Raw genomic sequence first — 18,617 nt, forward strand, 5'->3', positions numbered from 1 at the left:
ACTAACCATATCACGTGACGAGCCAACTCTAAAAATCTCATCTCATACCGGGTCACTGACATACCCTCCTGGAGTAGCCGCTCAAACTGCCTATGCAACTCCTCCCTGCGAGACTGTGGAACAAACTTTTCTAAGAAGTGAACTGAGAACTCATGCCACGTAAGTGGTGCAGCGCCGACTGGCCTACTAAACTCATTGGCCTCCCACCATCTGAAGGTTCTTGATACCCAATTTTGCCCTAATATTTTTATAAATATCCTATATACTTTCAAAATATCATTCCAGCGTCATCATTAATTTACAAGGGTCATATAACTACTTTTCATAATTTTTAAGGCTTTAAAATAGATTTTCTTGCATTTAAATTATTCAAATATTTATTAATTACTCCTTCAAATTATTTTTTGATGACTTAATCATCCACATTTATTGTTTACACCTACATATATGCTTTATAATATTTTACTTTATTTTATATAATTACATTTGTATTTTTGAACTATTTACGTATTTTTTGTTATAATAGCCTATACTTAATTACATTTAATAGCCTATTAATTGCATTTATCATTTTATTCAGGGTCAAAATAATTTTTATATTTTTATAATCTTTAACTACTATTTTAAAATATTATGTTTCATATACAGTAATTTTATATTTATTTAGTTATTTCATTAAATTATTTTTCCCTAATTTTTTTTTTTTTTAAATATGGCCCAAAACAGGCCAAATTTCGGACCCAAATCCCTAGCCCAATTCCTCAGTAGCCTAGCCAAATGACCCACTACCTTTGACTAGCCCAGTCTCCTATTTAATCTTGTCCGTTGATATCAAATGATCAACAACCCATAATAAATCCCCCATTCTCCTTATATCACCAAATCCAAACCCTAAAGATCCATTCTCCTAAGCCGCCGCCCCTAAATCCTCTCTACTCTCTCTTTTTCTCTGAGAAACCTTAATTGTCGCTGCTTTGTTCCTCTCCGATTCCAACATAGAGATGGAATTTGCCTATGATATACTTACCTTATTAATCTTCTCTCATCATTGGTCACCCATTTATGGTGTTACTTAGGTACTTGCCTAAGTTTGGCAAGTATCACTTCCGAGATCAGACTGGAATAACTCGAATCTTTGATTTTGGGCATTATTCCGTCTATATACGCTCAACGACGAGCGAAAGGCACTCTTGGATTGATTTTCGTATGATTGAACCTTAATTAGGGATTAAGACTCTCCATCTCCTTTACTGATTTTTATTTGCATGTGATATTTTCTTTCTTTATTGGCGCTTAATATATTGTTTTCCATGTTAGTTCTTTTAATTTTTACCACTATATAAACCCCCTTCCACGCTTCCCCTAAAGGACTTAACGATTACAGCAAGAACAACTGCCACTTGACTATTGTTATCACTATCACTCTCTCACTCAGTCACTCACTTTATTATGAAATTCTTGATTCTTGGCCGGCTGAAAGACAAGCCACCGGAGTTTGTTCTACAGTTTTCCCAGTGCGAGTATTGCACGGGGCTCATTTGAAGCCCTTGTGAACTTTAACACATTGGGTTCTGGTGCTCTTTTCTACTATTGATTATGGGAGTGTTGCTGAAACTATTCCTCTTGTTTACTTGTTCATTAATCTGTAACTGGTAAGTACCTATGACCCTTGCAATTTCATTCTCTTTTCGTTTGAGTTCCTGCTCTGTATATCTATGTCCCTGAGACTTTTGTGAATCAACATGCTATTATCTGCTCTGAAGTTATTCTTGAGGATCTATACCTTTCTAGTAATCGAACTTGCCAATTTTTTACCTTGATTCTATTTTCTTAAGCCCATTTGCCCTAATGTGTGTGTTTGAATGATTATTGTCATTACTTATTCTGAGTTTAGCTCTTTGCCTTGTTATGTATTTTTTTGATAAGTCAATTCATGCCCAGAATGTGTTCTAATTCTTGTTGAGTCATTCATGTGCAACTTAATACTTTCCTAGAGTTAATTTCTGATCGCGATATTAGCCCAAACATGCTTTTCCTGCTACTTGTAAATTTTAATGCGTGTTCCCTGCCTTATTTAATCTGGTGTTCTTTAATACTGCCTAAGAATTCTAGGATGAAATTTAATATCTGGCCTCTTCTCTTATATGTGGTTAAGCCCTAGTGCAGGCCAGTCCTGTTAACCTTGATTTGACATATTCTTGTCTATTATGAGTTCAGGTGCTATTTAAAGCTTTGTGTATGATTGATAATGTTTAAATTTCTCATGCCCAGTTGAGTGAATTATTACAGACCATGTTCATCAACCTTTTTGTTATGATCATATTGCACTAGACCCTTATGCTAGAAATTTCCATGTGAAAAACGCTATTTTACTTGCTTCTGTTTGTGATTCTGCAAGATTCTTCTGTTAAAATTTTATTTAAGTTGATCTTAGATCATATTATATTCTACAACTCTACTTGGGATTGTTTGTTAGCTTGTGATGTTCCACCCTGTCTTTTTGAACTTATAGCTTATAACTCCGTGTGATCTCATCTATCTGCTCTGGTTTAACTACTGTTAGTTGCAGTCCTAAGAACTAAGTGTGTGGACTACAAGTTGTTTGATGAATTTTATATACACTTTGTTACTCATATATGTAAGTTTGGTATTGTTGGGTAAGTTAGTCCCCCATTCAGACTTGGTATGGGTCTGTGTCTAAGTTCGAGTCATGCAACTGATACACTCTAATGTCCTGAGGTGTACCAAGACCTGGGTTTGCTATTTTTTGTGAAGAATGAGATTACTCAAGACCTCAAAGTTGCTGGGTTATTCCTCTTTGGGCCTATACTCATTTTAGATTGTAATATTTGAGCATGTATTCTTTATTTTGGGCCTGTAATGATTTGTAAACAAATAATTGGGGAGTTAGTGAAATTGGGGGAAACGGGTATACTCTGTTCTTGCATAAAAGGGGTAGAAAATATGCCTATAGGGTCTAAATGCCTTACTTTCTATCTCGTTGTCATGCCCTATTTCTGTACACTGATAGAAAGCATGCCCATAAGAATCTAAGTGCTTCACTTGTTCACATGTCCATCTCTATGCGCTATTAGATAACATGCTTATACGAATCAAATGTCAATAATTATTTGCTCAACGTGTGTGATTCCAGTATGATAGCATGCCTATAGGGTCATAAGTTTGGGTTTATGCCGGGGCGTTCAACTACAGAAGCCATCCACCTTGTTAGGAGATTAATGGAGCAATATAGGGAGAGAAATAAGGATTTGCATATGATGTTCATCGACTTAGAGAAGGCGTACGATAAAGTTCCGAGGGAGGTTTTGTGGAGATGTTTGGAGGCTAGAAGTGTACCTATTGCCTACGTTAGGTTTATTAAGGACATGTATGATGGAGTAAAGACCCGAGTGAGGACGGTGGGTGGGGACTCGGACCATTTTTCGGTTATGATGGGGTTGCATCAGGGGTCGGCACTCATCCCTTTTTTTTTTTGCTCTGGTGATGGACGTATTGATGTACCACATCCAAGGGGAGGTGCCATGGTACATGCTATTTGTAGATGATATTGTATTGATTGACGAGATGCAAGACAATGTGAATGTGCAATTAGAGGTATGGTGGCAGACCCTGGAATCTAAAGGTTTCAAGTTGAGCAGGACCAAGACAGAAAATTTGGAGTGTAAGTTTAGTTGCGAGATTCAAGGAGGGAAAGGGGAAATGATGCTGGACTCGCAGGTCATCCTTAGGAAATGGAGTTTTAAGTACCTTTGGTCGATTATTCAGGGGGATGGGGAGAATGATGAAGATGTCACACATCGTATTGGGGCGGGATGGATAAAATGGAGACTCGCTTTCGGCGTTTTGCATGGTAAGAAGGTGCCACCGAAAATTAAGAGTAAGTTCTACAGAGTGGTGGTCAGACCAATGATGTTGTATGAGGTTGAGTGTTGGCCAATCAAGATTGCTCATGTCCAAAAGATTAAGGTAGTAGAGATGAGGATGTTGAGATATATGTGCGGGCACACCAAGTTAGATTAGATCATAAATGAGGTTATTCGCAACAAGGTGGGTGTGGCCCATATTGAGGACAATATGCGGGAAGCGCGACTTAGGTGGTTTGGTCACGTGAGGAGGAGGAGCACAGATGCCCCAGTGGGGAGGTGTGAGAGGTTGACATTGAAGGGCCTACGGAGAGGTAGAGGTATGTCAAAGAAGAGATGGAATAGGCGATTAGGCAAGACATGGCGCAGCTTCAGCTGACCGAGGATATGACCCTTGATAGGAAGGTATGGGGGTAGAGGATTAGGGTAGTAAAGTAGGTAGTCTAGAGTATTCATAACAGTAGTTTTGGCATGCAGTATCGCTTTCTGTTGGTAGTAAGTTCCTATTATTTTCTTTCATTGTTGATCACCTTACTATCTTGTTATTTTTATTTTTCTTTTATATGGCTTTTTGATACTGTCCTTTCTTGTCTATATTTTCATTAATGTGGTGCTTATGCTTTCCTGAGCTAAGGGTCTATTGGAAATAGTCTCCTTATCCTCACAAGGTAGGGGTAAGGTCTGCGTACACACTACCCTATCCAGACCCTACGGTGTGGGATAATACTGGGTATGTTATTATTATTCTGGAAGTTGAGGTTTGGTATCTTGGCATCATATTTGACATTAAATATATTCCCCGCATTATTTATTACTCGATTTCATATTATCATTGTTACATGGTGAGGACGAGAGTAAAAGCACGAAGGGTGATATCATGCCATTTATCTCATTTATTCATTATTACATGGTGAGGAATAGAGTAAAAGCACGAAGGGTGATGCCGTGCTATTTATCTTATTTATTCATTATTACATGGTAAGGATGAGAGTAAACGCACGAAGGGTAATGCCATGCCATTTTTATATCATTGGTTTAACTGATTTACTGGTTGGTGATTTACTTGGTTACTTCATGATTTCATACCTGTCCTAGTTGTTATAATATTTTTCCCCTTCTTGCATGTCCCCTCCCAGTTTGTACGTTACCATTCTCTGTTATTATTGGTTGTTTATATAAACTTGTACATTTTTATTTACGTAGGTGTCCTATCATAACCTCGTCACTACCTCGTCGAGGTTATGCTCAACACTTACGGAGTATATTGGGTCGGTTGTACTCATACTACACTTTTGAATTTCTTGTGCAGATACTGGTATTGATCCCCGCAGTGTGTGAGGTGCATTCGCTTAGATCACTGCTTATGGAGACTTGAGGTAGATCTGTTGGCATCCGCAGACCTTAAAGTCTCCTTCCTTTTCCCACTTTTACTGTTCATTTCCTTCGAAACAGTTGTATTTACTTCAAACTTTATTTGTAGACTTCTAGTTGCTCGTGTACCCGTGACTCTAGATTTCTAGGAGTAGATATTATCACGTGACTTATATTGGTACTGTAGCAGATTGGGTTTCTATTTCTCGTTGTATATCATCATTGTGCTTTTAACTAAAAATTGGCTATTTAATTATCTCACGTCGGCTTGCCTAGCAAATGGATATTAGGCGTCATCACGATCCCGAGGTTAAGATTCCGGGTCGTGACACAAGTAAATATAATTTCGTAAAAATACAATTTCACAAACTCCGAGAGAAGTTACTATCTCAAAAATTATACTTATACACCGATAATGGGCACAATAGCTAATGATGTGTTTTTTTCCCATAATACAAATAATTGTACATACATCGATTCTAGAAAAAGTCAAAGTTATAAGCTCGTGCTGGAAAGATATGCTTATAATTCATCCGGATGGGGATCAATAGAAAAAGCAGCCAAATAATTTTGTTAGACATCACTCAGAAAATATTGATGAATTTTGGCAATTTACTTATTGGTTTATAGTTCCTCCACATTTCTGCTTATTTGATGATTTCTTAAAATATGTTAAGATATTAAACGAGTTGGATCTTTGCATGTGTGAAGCAAATTGCTTTGACACACTTGTTTGCTTTCGTTGTTCATCTTATATATACACCGACAACGTAAAAAATTATATTATTAGTATAAATTAATATTTAAAGAATCTACCTTACGTCCAGGTTAATAATCAATTAACACTTCCCTACAATTATCTTTTTGGTGATTTAAATGATAGAGATAAAAAATAAACTGTCTAATCCATGCACAGAAATTAAGTTAATATAATTGTATTTTTTGGTAATTAGAATATTTTATTAATCACCAAGAGCAATCATTACAAATCAGCAAAGTCATCCACGACTTGCTACAATCCGTACATAGTCCTATCTCTATAACTATACTATAAGCAGTACATAAATCCACAAATTACTAGCTAGCTCGCTGATCTTTGTATTGTTGTTTTGCCTTAGAAATGAAGTTGCTGCATCTTTGTCCTCACTCCCCCTTGTGCTCTAATGTTGCATATGCATGCCACTTCCCTAGCCATTTTACATTCCTTGCTTGATCTTCAAACACTCCACTGTTCCTTTCTTTCCAGATCACATAACTATATTCTGCATACATCATCTTGAGTATCCTTGCCTTTAGTGACTTACCTTTGGATTGGATAAACAACCATGTAAACACTTGTTGCCAAGAATTAGTTGGGACATTCAGTAGTATTAACCATCTCAGCAATCTCATCCATACTGCTTTGGAGAAGCTACACTCACCAAAAAGATGGAGATGAGATTCTTCTGCAACCATACACAGAATACACCTTGAATTCACTTGGATTCCCCATTTGGCTAATCGATCCACAATTAACAGTCTTTCATGACACTGGAGCCACATTGTAAACACTGTTTTAGGTCTAGCCTCATTATGGAATAGCAAGCTTCTCTATTCTACTTTGTTATGATTCCCTAGAAGACCTAAGTATATCTGCTTAATGAAGCTCTTCTGCTGGTTTAGTGCAGGTATTTGCTATGCATTTTTCCTAGCATCTAGAATCTTCCTCACCATCCAACTTGCCTGTTGTGGATAATAGCCATGTCAAGTATGTTTTGCTCTTTGATGTAGTATGCATGGATCCATCTTATCCAAGCTTTATCCTCCTTATGAGCCAGGTCCCAGTATGTTTTAGTAATTGCTGCCTCATTCCACACTTGGAGATTTATTAGGTTATAACCCCTACTGATTTAGGTATGCACTTCTTGTCCCAAGCTATCAATGCTCTCTTTGTGATTGTATTGGTACCAGACCAAATGTAACTCCTACAATAGGCCTCTACCAGCTTCATAACCTCTTCTGGTATGATGAACAATTGTGCCCAGTAAGATTGGATGCCAATTAATACAGTCTGCACAAGCTGCACTCTGCCAGCATAAGATAGCTTCCTAGTAGTCCATGAAGACACTCTTGCTACAATTCTCTCTATCAAAGGTTGCCATTGAAGAATAGTTATCTTTTTTGTGTCTAATGGAATCCCCAAGTATTTGAAAGGTAGCTTTCCTAGTGAATAGCCTGTAATTTGTAGTATTCTCGTTTGTTCTGGTTTTGCCACTCCTCCAAAGTATATAGAACTCTTTGTTAGATTAGCTTGTAAACTTGAAGCAGTAGAGAATTGCTTGAAGCATTGGTGTAGAGCTTGCACAGAACCAGTGTCACCCATGGCAAACATGAGTAGATCATATGCAAAGCTGAGATAAGTGATTTTCATTTTGCTACATCTTGGATGGCATTTGTACTCCTTTATTTGCTTCAATCCTCTAAGTAGCCTGCTCAGATACTCCATGGCAATGGCAAACAGGAATGGTGACATGGGATCACCTTGTCGAAGACATTTAGCTGCATTAAAAGGCTTTGTCAATTCTCCATTGATCATGATAGAGTAGCTCACTATTGACATACATGTTTTCACCCATCAGAGGAATTTTGTAGGAAAGCCTAAGTATTCCATAAGCTGCTCCAAGTACACCCATTCCACTGAGTCATAAGCTTTCATTATGTCCACCTTTAGCATGTATCTGGGAGATATATGTTTCCTGTTGTATGCTTTGACAAGTTCATGGGCTAGTATGATGTTATCTACTATTTTTCTCCCTGGGATAAATCCTGCTTGAGCTTAAGATATAATTTATGGCATTAGTTTTTGCTATCTTCCAGCATTGACCTTAGATATCAGCTTGTACAATACAGTGCAACAAGCAAGGGCCCTGAAATCCTTGATTGTCACGGGATTGGGATCTTAGGCAACTAGGTTATAGTGATGCAGTTGATAGCCAGATACATTACACCTGTGTAAAAGAAGTCTTTCACTGTGACAAAAACTTCCTTTTTGATCACATGCCAAGCTCTCTTGAAAAATTCAGCATTATAGCCATCTATTCCAGGTTCTTTGTCACTTCCAATACCTTTCAGTCCATCATATATCTCCTGGTCAGTCACTTCTGCTCATATCTCTATTGTTGTTGATGTGTTAGAATCGGCCCATTATTCATAACCATCATACTGACAATAGGTAGCTTGTTAGCCCTAGACCCCATCAGACTTTTATAGAATTGTACAATATCCTCCCTAATAGTTGATGGTTCTATAATAGTAAAGCCTGATATTGCTTGTATTTCAGTGATATGTTTCTTTTGTTGTCTCTCTTTTATGACAGATGAAAAGAATTTATTATTGGAATCTTCTAATTTGATCCAAGTTGCTCGGGCCTTCTGTTGGAGAATCCATTCTTCCACAAGTGACCATTTCTCCAATTTGTGTAGCCATTCCTTTTCTTGGTCTAGTAATGCATCAGAGTAGTGTGTTTGCATTTGACTTTGGACTTGAGAGAGTGTTATCCGAGCTTGTTCTATCTTTTCTGTTACTACTTTGAATTTTGTTGCATTTAGGTGCCTAAACTGACTTTTAAGATCTTTAAGTTTGAACCAGATGTTCTTCATTTTCTCTGATGCTTTGTTCTTTCTCTACCCTTCAGCTACCATCAATTGAAAAGATGCATTATTTTCCCAAACATTGAAGAACCTGATTGGACATTTGGTTTGAGTCTTAGGCTGCCTTATAGCAGTAATCATAGGGTTATGATATGAAATATAGGGCTCTTCATACTCTGTGACTATATGGGCATAATTCATCATCCAGACATCATTTCCCAATAGTCTATCTATGCGACTCCACACTCTGGCATCACCTTGTTGTTTATTAATCCATGTGAAATAGTCCTCTGTCCAAGGAATCTCTGTAAGACTGATGTTGTGGCATAGTTATGAGAAGTCTCTAATGTCAACATTGGTCACATGCACCTTAGACAAGCTGCCTCGGGGAGTAAGTAGTGCATTGAAATCTCCCCCAATTATCCATGGTCCTGTAGTTATTTATGCTATTCTTTGAAGATGTTTCCATAAGCTCTTCCTCTATTCAACTGTTTTTTTCCATACACCACAGTGAGATAACATTGCATTCCATTATGTTTCCCTGTAACTTGGAAATGGATAAATTGATCTTGTTTTGCAATTGGCAGCACATCATACATTTGATCATCCCATATAATCCATACCCTACCATTCACTGCATGCTCATAATTAGTAATCTTGTTCCATCCAGAGGCAATTCTACTCATCACCATTTCTGCTTTAGCTTCTTTCATCTTTGTTTCTACTAGACAAGCTAGCTTTATATATTTTTCCTTTATGTACTACTTTATTTCTTTTTGCTTATATCGCTTATTCAAACCCCTAATGTTCCAAATCAATCAAGTCATTATAGTAGTGTATCTCCACCTCCTATATCAGGAGGCATAGGATTCTCAATTCTCTTATCTTCTCTCTGCAAAATTTAAAATCCATTGTGAGTTGATACTGAAGTTGTTCCAGGTACAACTTTCCTGTTACTAGTCAGTACTGGCTATTCTGTTTTCACTCTTTGGTTTTGGGTTTCCTTTGATTTCCCTTTGTCCTTTATTATTGCAGTTTCCACACTAGGCTCACTAGTTGTTGTTACAGTAGCTTGATCATGTGCCTGTTCTTTGGTTGATGCATTGTTCTGCCCAACTAAAGACTGTTGTCCCTGCCTTTTAACTTACCACCTTGTAGTGACTTTCTCCTGTCTTTTCCTTCCTCTAGGATGCTCTTCTTTGTTTTCTCGTTTAGTTAGTTCACAATCATGGCCAATATTCATACACTCAGCACAATAGTGTGGTTTCCATTCATATATCGCCTGTTGTTGGAACATTCTTCCATATGGATCTTGTAGTGTCAACTCAGTTGGAAGCTTTTTAGTGACATTTGCCTCCACCAAAATTCTTGCATAGGATATGCGCATCTGATTTGCTGTGCATTCATCCGCAAAGAGTGGCTTTCCTATGGCACTTGCTATTTTACTTAGAGCCTTATTTCCCCAGCAACTCATTGGCAGCTTTGGTAATGTAATCCATAGTCGAATTTCAGTCAAGAATTCAGTCGTAAGGTCAAATTCAGGGGTCCATTGTTTCAAGATCATTGGTATACTATTAATCGTGTATGATCCTCCATATAGAATATCCTTCAAATCATTAAATGTATGAAGTTTAGAAATGTTATACCCTTCCTCATGAAGAAACAGATCTGGAGCAGTCACTTGACTCCAATTTTGAGCTACGTACCTCTGCATAAATTTGTTAATATAATAGTTACTTGAAGCTGTAAGCACATACAACTCTTCTGATTTTCCATTCCTTAAGTTATTTGTTAGAAAATTAAAATTAATTGTTGATCTTAAATGGTGGACTGTCACGATCCCAATTTCCTTCCGTAGGAAGTCGTGATGGAACCTAGTCTTAAAGACTAGGTAAGTCATACATACATTCAATATTACCTGAGAATTTACAAAGAACCTTCAAATAACTCAACCTCTATCATATAAAGAAACTCTGTAACTCAACAAAACACAACTTCCCAAAATCAGACGAATACAAGTCACAAGCTCTATAGATGGTACTGAACCTCCCTATACATCAGTGCCTGTATAAGGATAAGAAAAGAAAATAGACTAGATAGAGGGTGACTCCGAGGCCTGCGAACACCGGCAGGTATACCTTGAAGTCTCCGAACTGGGATCGTCTCACTGGTGCCTGGACTGGTAGGAGGTACCTTGATCTGTACAAAATGATGTGCAGAAGTATAGCATGAGTACACCACAACGGTACCCAGTAAGTGTCAAGCCTAACTTCGGTAGAGTAGTGACGAGATCAGGTGAAGGCCCTACTGGAATAAATAAGAAACTCAACATATATATAACAATGATATAATGATAACATTAGAAATGAGACAATAAATAAATACACCGAAATTAGCTACATTGAACTAAGGCAAATAATGCATCACAGAAGAAAAACAAGGAATGATATGATACGGAACAAAGCAACAAAACACAAGTGAAGTAATAGAAAAGTATCAACAAGAATCACTATCGAGGTACTGCCTCGTAGTCTCAAATCACAAAACATTTCACAATCATTCCTTATACCACAACGGGAGCCTTGCATTTAGTTTTGAAAATTATTTTTCCCGAAATAGCATCCGCGTTTTAGCCCACCTTATCACACCACGTGGCTTCAAGTAGTTCCCCTGCTAGCAACACGCATATCAAGCCCACTTTATCTCACCGCATGCATTTCAACCCCAAAACCTTATGCTACCACATGCGTTTCAACCCCAAAACCTTATACAAGATCTCACAAATCGCACCTCAAGTGCCCAATATCACAACTTGCCAAAGAAATCAACAGTAACAGTGTTTTCACAATAAATAGCCCATGGCTCAACCATAATATGCACAGAAGTCTTAACAATAACAATCGAAGATGAATAACTCAACTAGAATGGTATTTCACAACTTTACAACTTTGCCTCAATATGAATCACGGCCTTCATAACTCAATACCAATTTCAACAAAAAGATATCACAAGAACAACAACTTCAAGTAAAGAACTCAACGGGTAAATAATGAATAAGGAATAGAGGAAACAATACTTTAACTAAACATGTAAAGACAATTAGCAAGTAAGAGATAAAACAAGTAGAGCATGTGAAGATAGACTAATGATGATGAATATAACATGTTAAAGTAACTCAATTAAGGCATGAAAGGAATCTACATAGCTAAAACCAGTAAATTTAAGCCCCTGTACACACTCATCACCTTACGTATACGGCTTTTACATATCACAATTAACATAAACCAACACCAATCTTAAGGGGTAATTCCCCCACACAAAGTTAGGCAAGACACGTACCTCAAAACACGCTAACTCAATCCACTAGTAAGTCTTTCCCTCAATTATCCAACTCCGAACGATTCGAATCTAGCCAAAATAACTTCATACCATAATTATAAACTATAGGATGATATTCCGAACAATAAAGTTATGATATTTGAAGAGAAAAAAAAATTCAACTCAAAATTCAACCCCGGACTTGCATCTCGAAACTCGACAAAAATTACAAAACCCAAACACCCATTCGATAACGAGTCCAACCATACAAGAATTACTCAAATCCGACCTAAAATCGCCTTTCAAAATCTCAAATTTAGTCTAGAAGGTTTTCACAAATTTTCCTCAAATTTTCAACTCAAATCACTAATTAAATGATGAAAATAACAATGGATTAGTATAAAATAACCAAAACCAAGTTAGAATCTCTTACCCCGATTAATTTCTTGAAAATCTCTTGAAACATCAACATAAACCGAGCTTTCTAGGTCCAAAATGAATAATGAAATCAAACCCTCGAACTTAGCCCTTTTGTGCCCACTGAATTTGCATCTGCGAAACCACAGCCGCATCTGCAGCTCCGTACCTGCTTAATTACCAGCGCGAATGTGGTTCTCACTAAGGTCCTGAGATTTCGCTTATGTGGACCACCCAAACGCATATGCGCCCTCGCTTCTACAATCTAATTGCATATGCGGTCCCATCTGGGCAAGACCAAACTCGCTTCTGCGGCTCGAAGGCCGCTTATGCGGTGTCGCGCCTGCGGCCCAAAGTGCGCAGCTGTGATTGCACCAGACACAACCCAGCTTCAGCGATCACACAACTCCAAATTTGATCCAGATACAATCTGAATCGGGGCCCCCGGGACCCTGTCCGAATATACCGACAAGTTTCAAAACATATAACTAACCTACTCGAGACCAAAAATCACATAAAGAACAACGATTCTACGAACCGCAACACAATTCAAGCCTATTGAAACTATGAACTTCCGAATTCCAAAACTAATTCATACCAAAACAACTCCTATTGACTTCAAATTTACACACAAGTCATAATTGACATGACTGACCTATTCCAACTCCCGAAATCGAAATCCAACCCCGATATCAATAAAGTCAACTCCCGATCAAACTTTTCAACCATCCAAACCTTCCACTTTCTAACTTTCGCTAATTCAAGTCGAAACGACCTACGAACCTCCAAATCAACATCCGAACACTCTCCTAAATCTAAAATTACCATACAGAGCTATTGAAACCATCAAAACTCCATTCCGGAGTCGTCTATACAAAAGTCAAACTACGGTCAACTCTTTCAACTTAAACCTCCAACTTAGGCACTATGTGTCTCATTTCACTCCGAAACAAATCCAAAACCATAACCAAACACCCTCGGCAAGTCACATAACCATAATACAACATAGAGGAGGCAATGAATATTGGATCGGGGCTAAAATATTCAAAACGACTGGCCAGGTCGTTACATCCTCCCCCTCTTAAAACAAACGTTCATCCTCAAACGAGTATAAAGACATACCTAAAGTGGTGAAAAGATGAGGATAACGGCTACGCATATCATGCTTGGTCTCCAAAGTCGCCTCCTTGACTGGTTGACCCCTCCACTAAACCTTCACTGAAGCAATGTTCTTCCACCTCAACTTTCAGACCTTCCTGTTCAAACTAGCCACCGACTTTTCAACATAAGACAAATCCATGTCCAACTGGACTGAGCTGAAATACAACTCATGAGACAGATCACCGTGATACTTTCAGAGCATAGAAACATGGAATACTGGATGAACTGCAGCTATACTAAGTGGCAGTGCAAGCTTGTAGGACACCTCTCCAATCCGCTCAAGAATCTCAAAAGGTTCGTTATACCTAGGGCTCAACTTTCCCTTCTTCCTGAACCTCATAACACCCTTCATGGGCGAAACCCAGAGCAAGACCCGCTCTCCAACCATGAACACAACATCATGAACCTTCCGATCCGCATAACTCTTATGTCTAGATTGGGCTGTACGAAGCCTATCTTGAATCAATTTAACCTTTTCCAAAAGATCCTAAACCAGGTCAGTAGCCAATAGCCTAGCCTCGCCCGACTCAAACCAACCCACCGGAGACCGATACCGCCTCCCATACAAGGCCTCATATGGAGCCATCTGAATGCTCGACTAGTAGCTGTTGTTATAGGCAAACTCTGCAAGCGATAAGAACTGATCCCAAGAACCCCCGAAGTCTATCACACATGAACGAAGCATAGCCTCTAATATCTAAATAGTGTGCTTGGACTGTCTGTCTGTCTAAGGGTGGAATGTTGTACTCAACCCATGTGTCTAACTCTCGTTGTACGGCCTTCCAGAATTGCTATGTAAACTGAGTACCCCAGCTAGAGATGATGGATACCGGAACGCCATGAAGTCGGACAATCTTGCGAATATAGACCTGAGCCAGCTGTTCTGAAGAATAAGTAGTTACCACTGGAATGAAATGATCCAACTTGGTCAACCTATCCATAATCATCCATACTGCATCAAACTTCTTATGAGTCCGTGAGAGATGAACAACAAAATCCATGGTAGTCCGCCCCCATTTCCACTCGGGAATCTCAAGCCTCTGAAGCAACCCACCTGGCCGCTGATGATCCTACTTCACCTGCTGATAATTTAGGCACAAAGCCACATACTCATCTATGTCTTTCTTCATTCTCCTACACCAATAGTGTTGCCTCAAGTCCTAATATATTTTAGCGGCACCCAGATGAATGGAGTACCGCGAACTGTTGGCCTACTGAATAATCAACTCATGCAATCTATCTATATTGGGCACACATAGCCGGCCATGCATCCGTAACACACCGTCATCCCCAATAGTAACCTCCTTGACATCGCTATGCTAAACAGTGTCCTTGAGGACAAGCAAATGGGGGTCGTCATACTGACGCTCTCTGATACGATCATAGAGAGAATACTGAGAAATCACACAAGTCAAAACTTGACTCAGCTCCGAAATATCCAATCTAACAAACTGGTTGGCCAACACCTGAACATCCAATGCTAATGGCCTCTCTACCGCCTTTAGCTATGCTAAACTGCCCAAGCTCTCCGCCTTTCGACTCAAGGCATCAGCCACCATATTGGACTTCCCGGGATGATATAGAATGGTGATATCGTAGTCCTTAAGAAACTCTAACCATCTCCGCTAACTCAAGTTAAGATCCTTCTGTTTGAACAGATGTTGTAGACTTCGTGGTCAGTATAGGCCTCACAAGGGATACCGTACAAATAGTGCCGCCAAATCTTCAAGGCATGAACAATAGCTTCTAACTCAAGGTCATGGATAAGATAATTCTTCTCATGCACCTTCAGCTGTCTAGATGCGTAGGCAATCACCCTACCGTATTGCATTAATACCGCGCCGAGGCTAACACGTGACGCATCACGGTACACAGTGTAAGACCCTAAACCCATATGAAAAACCAACACTAGGGTTGTAGTCAAAGCAGTCTTGAGCTTTTGAAAGCTCTCCTCACACTTCTCGGTCCATCTGAATGGAGCACCCTTCTGGGTCAATATGATCATAGGTGCAGCAATAGATGAGAAACCCTCTATGAATCGACAATAATACCCTGCCAAACCAAGAAAACTCAGATCTCAGTAGCTGAAGACAGTTTGGGCCAACTCTGCACTGCTTCAATCTTCTTCAGATCTACCTTGATCCCCTCACTCGACACTACATGACCTAAAAATGCCACCGAATCAAGCCAAAATTCACACTTTGAAAATTTTCCATATAACTTCTTTTCTCTCAAGGTCTGGAGCACAATCCTTAGGTGAAGCTCATGATCCTCTCGGCTCTAGGAGTACATCAAGATGTCGTCAATAAACACATTGACGAATGAGTCAAGATAGGGCTAGAATACAATGTTCATCAAGGGCATGAATGATGTTGTGGCATTGGTCAGCCCAAATGACATCACAAGGAACTCATAATGACTATATCGAGTCCTGAAGGCAGTCTTTGGAATATCCGGATCCTGAATCTTCAACTGATGATAGCCTAACCGCAAATCAAACTTTGAGAACACTCTAGCACCGTGTAACTGATCAAATAGGTCATCAATACGTGGCAATGGATACCTGTTCTTCACTGTAACCTTGTTCAACTGTCGATAATCAATACACATGCGCATAGAACCATCCTTATTATTTACAAATAAGACCAGAGCACCCCAAGGCGACACGATAGGCTAAATAACGCCTTTATCAAGCAACTCTTGTAACTGCTCAACTTCTTCAACTCCGCTGGGCTATACAATATGTTGGAACATAAATGGGTTGAGTGCCCGGCAACAAATCAATAACAAAATCAATATCCTTATTAGGCGGCATACCCGGAAGATCCATCGGAAATACATCTGGATAGTCCCTCACTACCGGAACTGACTCAACGGTAGGAGTATCAACACTAACATCTCTCACAAAGGCTAGATATGCCTCACACCCCTTCCCAACCATCTGTTGCACCTTAAGGAAAGACACCACCCTACTAGGAACATAATCCAAAGTACCCCTCCATTCTAACCGCGGCAAGCCTGGCATAGCCAACGTCACCATCTTGGCGTGACAATCAAGAATAGAATGATAGGGCGAAAACCTACCCATGCCCAAAATAACATCAAAATATACCATACTAAGCAATAATAGGTCAACTCTGGTCTTAAAACCACCAAGAACAACTAAACACGACCGATGCACACGGTCATTAACAATGAAACCCCCCACTAGCATGGACACATAGATAGGAGAACTCAAGAAATCACCGGATATACCCAAATATGGAGCAAAGTAAGATGATACATAGGAATAAATGGATCCTGGATCAAATAAGACTGATGCATCTCTATGACAAATCGGAACAATACATGTTATAATTGAGTCGGATGCAACCGCCTCCGTCCTAGTCGGAAGAGCATAACATCTGGCCTGGCCTCCCCCTCTAGGGCGACCTCTACCTTCCCGATCTCCACTTTTAGGGCGACCTCTACCCGCCCGACCTCCACCTCTAGTTGGCTGTGCAAGTGGAGGGGCAACTGGTATGGTAACCATAACCTGAGAAGTCTGGGTGCCCTGTGGAATATGTGGAGCCGGAGTAGTTTGTGATGGTTCACCTCACCATGTGACGAGTATCACCACACTTAAAATAAGCTCTCAGAGGCCATGGTTGCTAAAACTAGTCGGGCCTGGCCGACTGGACCGTCCATTGAAAACACTCCATGTAGGAGGTGCACTAGACAGTGGCGGTGCATAAATAGGCAACCTGAGGCCTGGGAGTAGCCGGAACACCGCTGGAAGCTAGGAGTGCTGAATGAACAGGACGGCTCATATAGCCTCTACCATGTCGGGCTTCCATTGGGGCACGCGCTACACTATATGTGCCAGAACCTCGAGGCCTCTTGGCCTCCCTCTCCTCTCTCTCCCATCCTCACATACCCTCCAATCTTCGAGCGATCTCCACCACCTGTTGGTATGGGGTATCAGTCGCCAACTCTCGAGACATTTTGAATCTAATATCGTGGTTGAGCCCCTTGATAAATCGACGGACTCGCTCTCTGAATGTGGAAATTAAGGCTGGTGCATGTCTGGAAAACTCGTTGAACCTGACAGCATACTCTAAGACGGTCATAGCACCCTGGTGCAACTGCTCAAATTGTACGTGCCATGCATCCTGAATACTCTGGGGAACAAAATCCCTCATGAACATCTCAGAGAACTCAGCCCAGGTGAGTGAAGCTGCCTCGGCCGGGCTATCCAACTCATATACTCGCCACCACTAATAAGTTGCCTCCTTAAGCTGGAACGTAGTAAAAACAATCCCATTCGACTCCATAATACCCATAGCATAGAGGATACAGTGGCACTCCTCAAGAAAAACATGTGCGTCCTCTGTAGCTAGGCCGCTGAATGTAGGAGGGTAGTACTTCTTGTACATCTCGAGCCTGATCTGCTCCTCATCATATGCTACTGCCCTAAACTCGGGCTGAACTGGAACAACCGGCTGCATTGGTATGACCTATGTGACCTGGTCAACCTGGAATCGCTGCTCTAGGGTACGGGCACCGGGAGTCTATGCTCCTTCCATAGTTAGAGATGTGACATGAGAAAGTGGAATCAACCCTGCCTGAGCTAGAGTGCCAAACATGCTCAAAAACTGGGCGAGGGTCTCCTGAGGTGCAGGGGTAGTAACAGGCGTCTCAGGTGCCTGCCCCCAACTGGAACTACTAGTGGCTCTTCTGTAGCAGCTCGGACAGGTGCTCTAGCTGCACCACGTGCCCATCCCCGGTCTCTGCCACGGCCCCGGCCTCTTGCGGCTCTAGCTGGGGACGTGGGTGTCTGATCATCAGATCCAGCTGT

At 40.2% G+C, this 18,617-nt stretch overlaps 1 protein-coding gene across 1 annotated transcript; it reads left to right on the plus strand.

Moving 5' to 3' along the window:
* Window positions 1-3,504: 3,504 nt before the first annotated feature.
* Window positions 3,505-4,041, plus strand: LOC138905692 (uncharacterized). The gene has a single exon (XM_070194213.1). It carries the CDS (start codon window positions 3,505-3,507, stop codon window positions 4,039-4,041), a length of 537 nt encoding a protein of 178 aa, XP_070050314.1.
* Window positions 4,042-18,617: the final 14,576 nt, after the last annotated feature.

The sequence above is a fragment of the Nicotiana tomentosiformis genome, chromosome 2 (assembly GCF_000390325.3).
Source record: "Nicotiana tomentosiformis chromosome 2, ASM39032v3, whole genome shotgun sequence".
Taxonomy (NCBI): Eukaryota; Viridiplantae; Streptophyta; class Magnoliopsida; order Solanales; family Solanaceae; genus Nicotiana; species Nicotiana tomentosiformis.

Coding starts and splice junctions, on each gene's coding strand:
- LOC138905692 (XM_070194213.1), top strand. CDS start 3,505: ATGGACGTATTGATGTACCACATCCAAGGGGAGGTGCCATGGTACATG.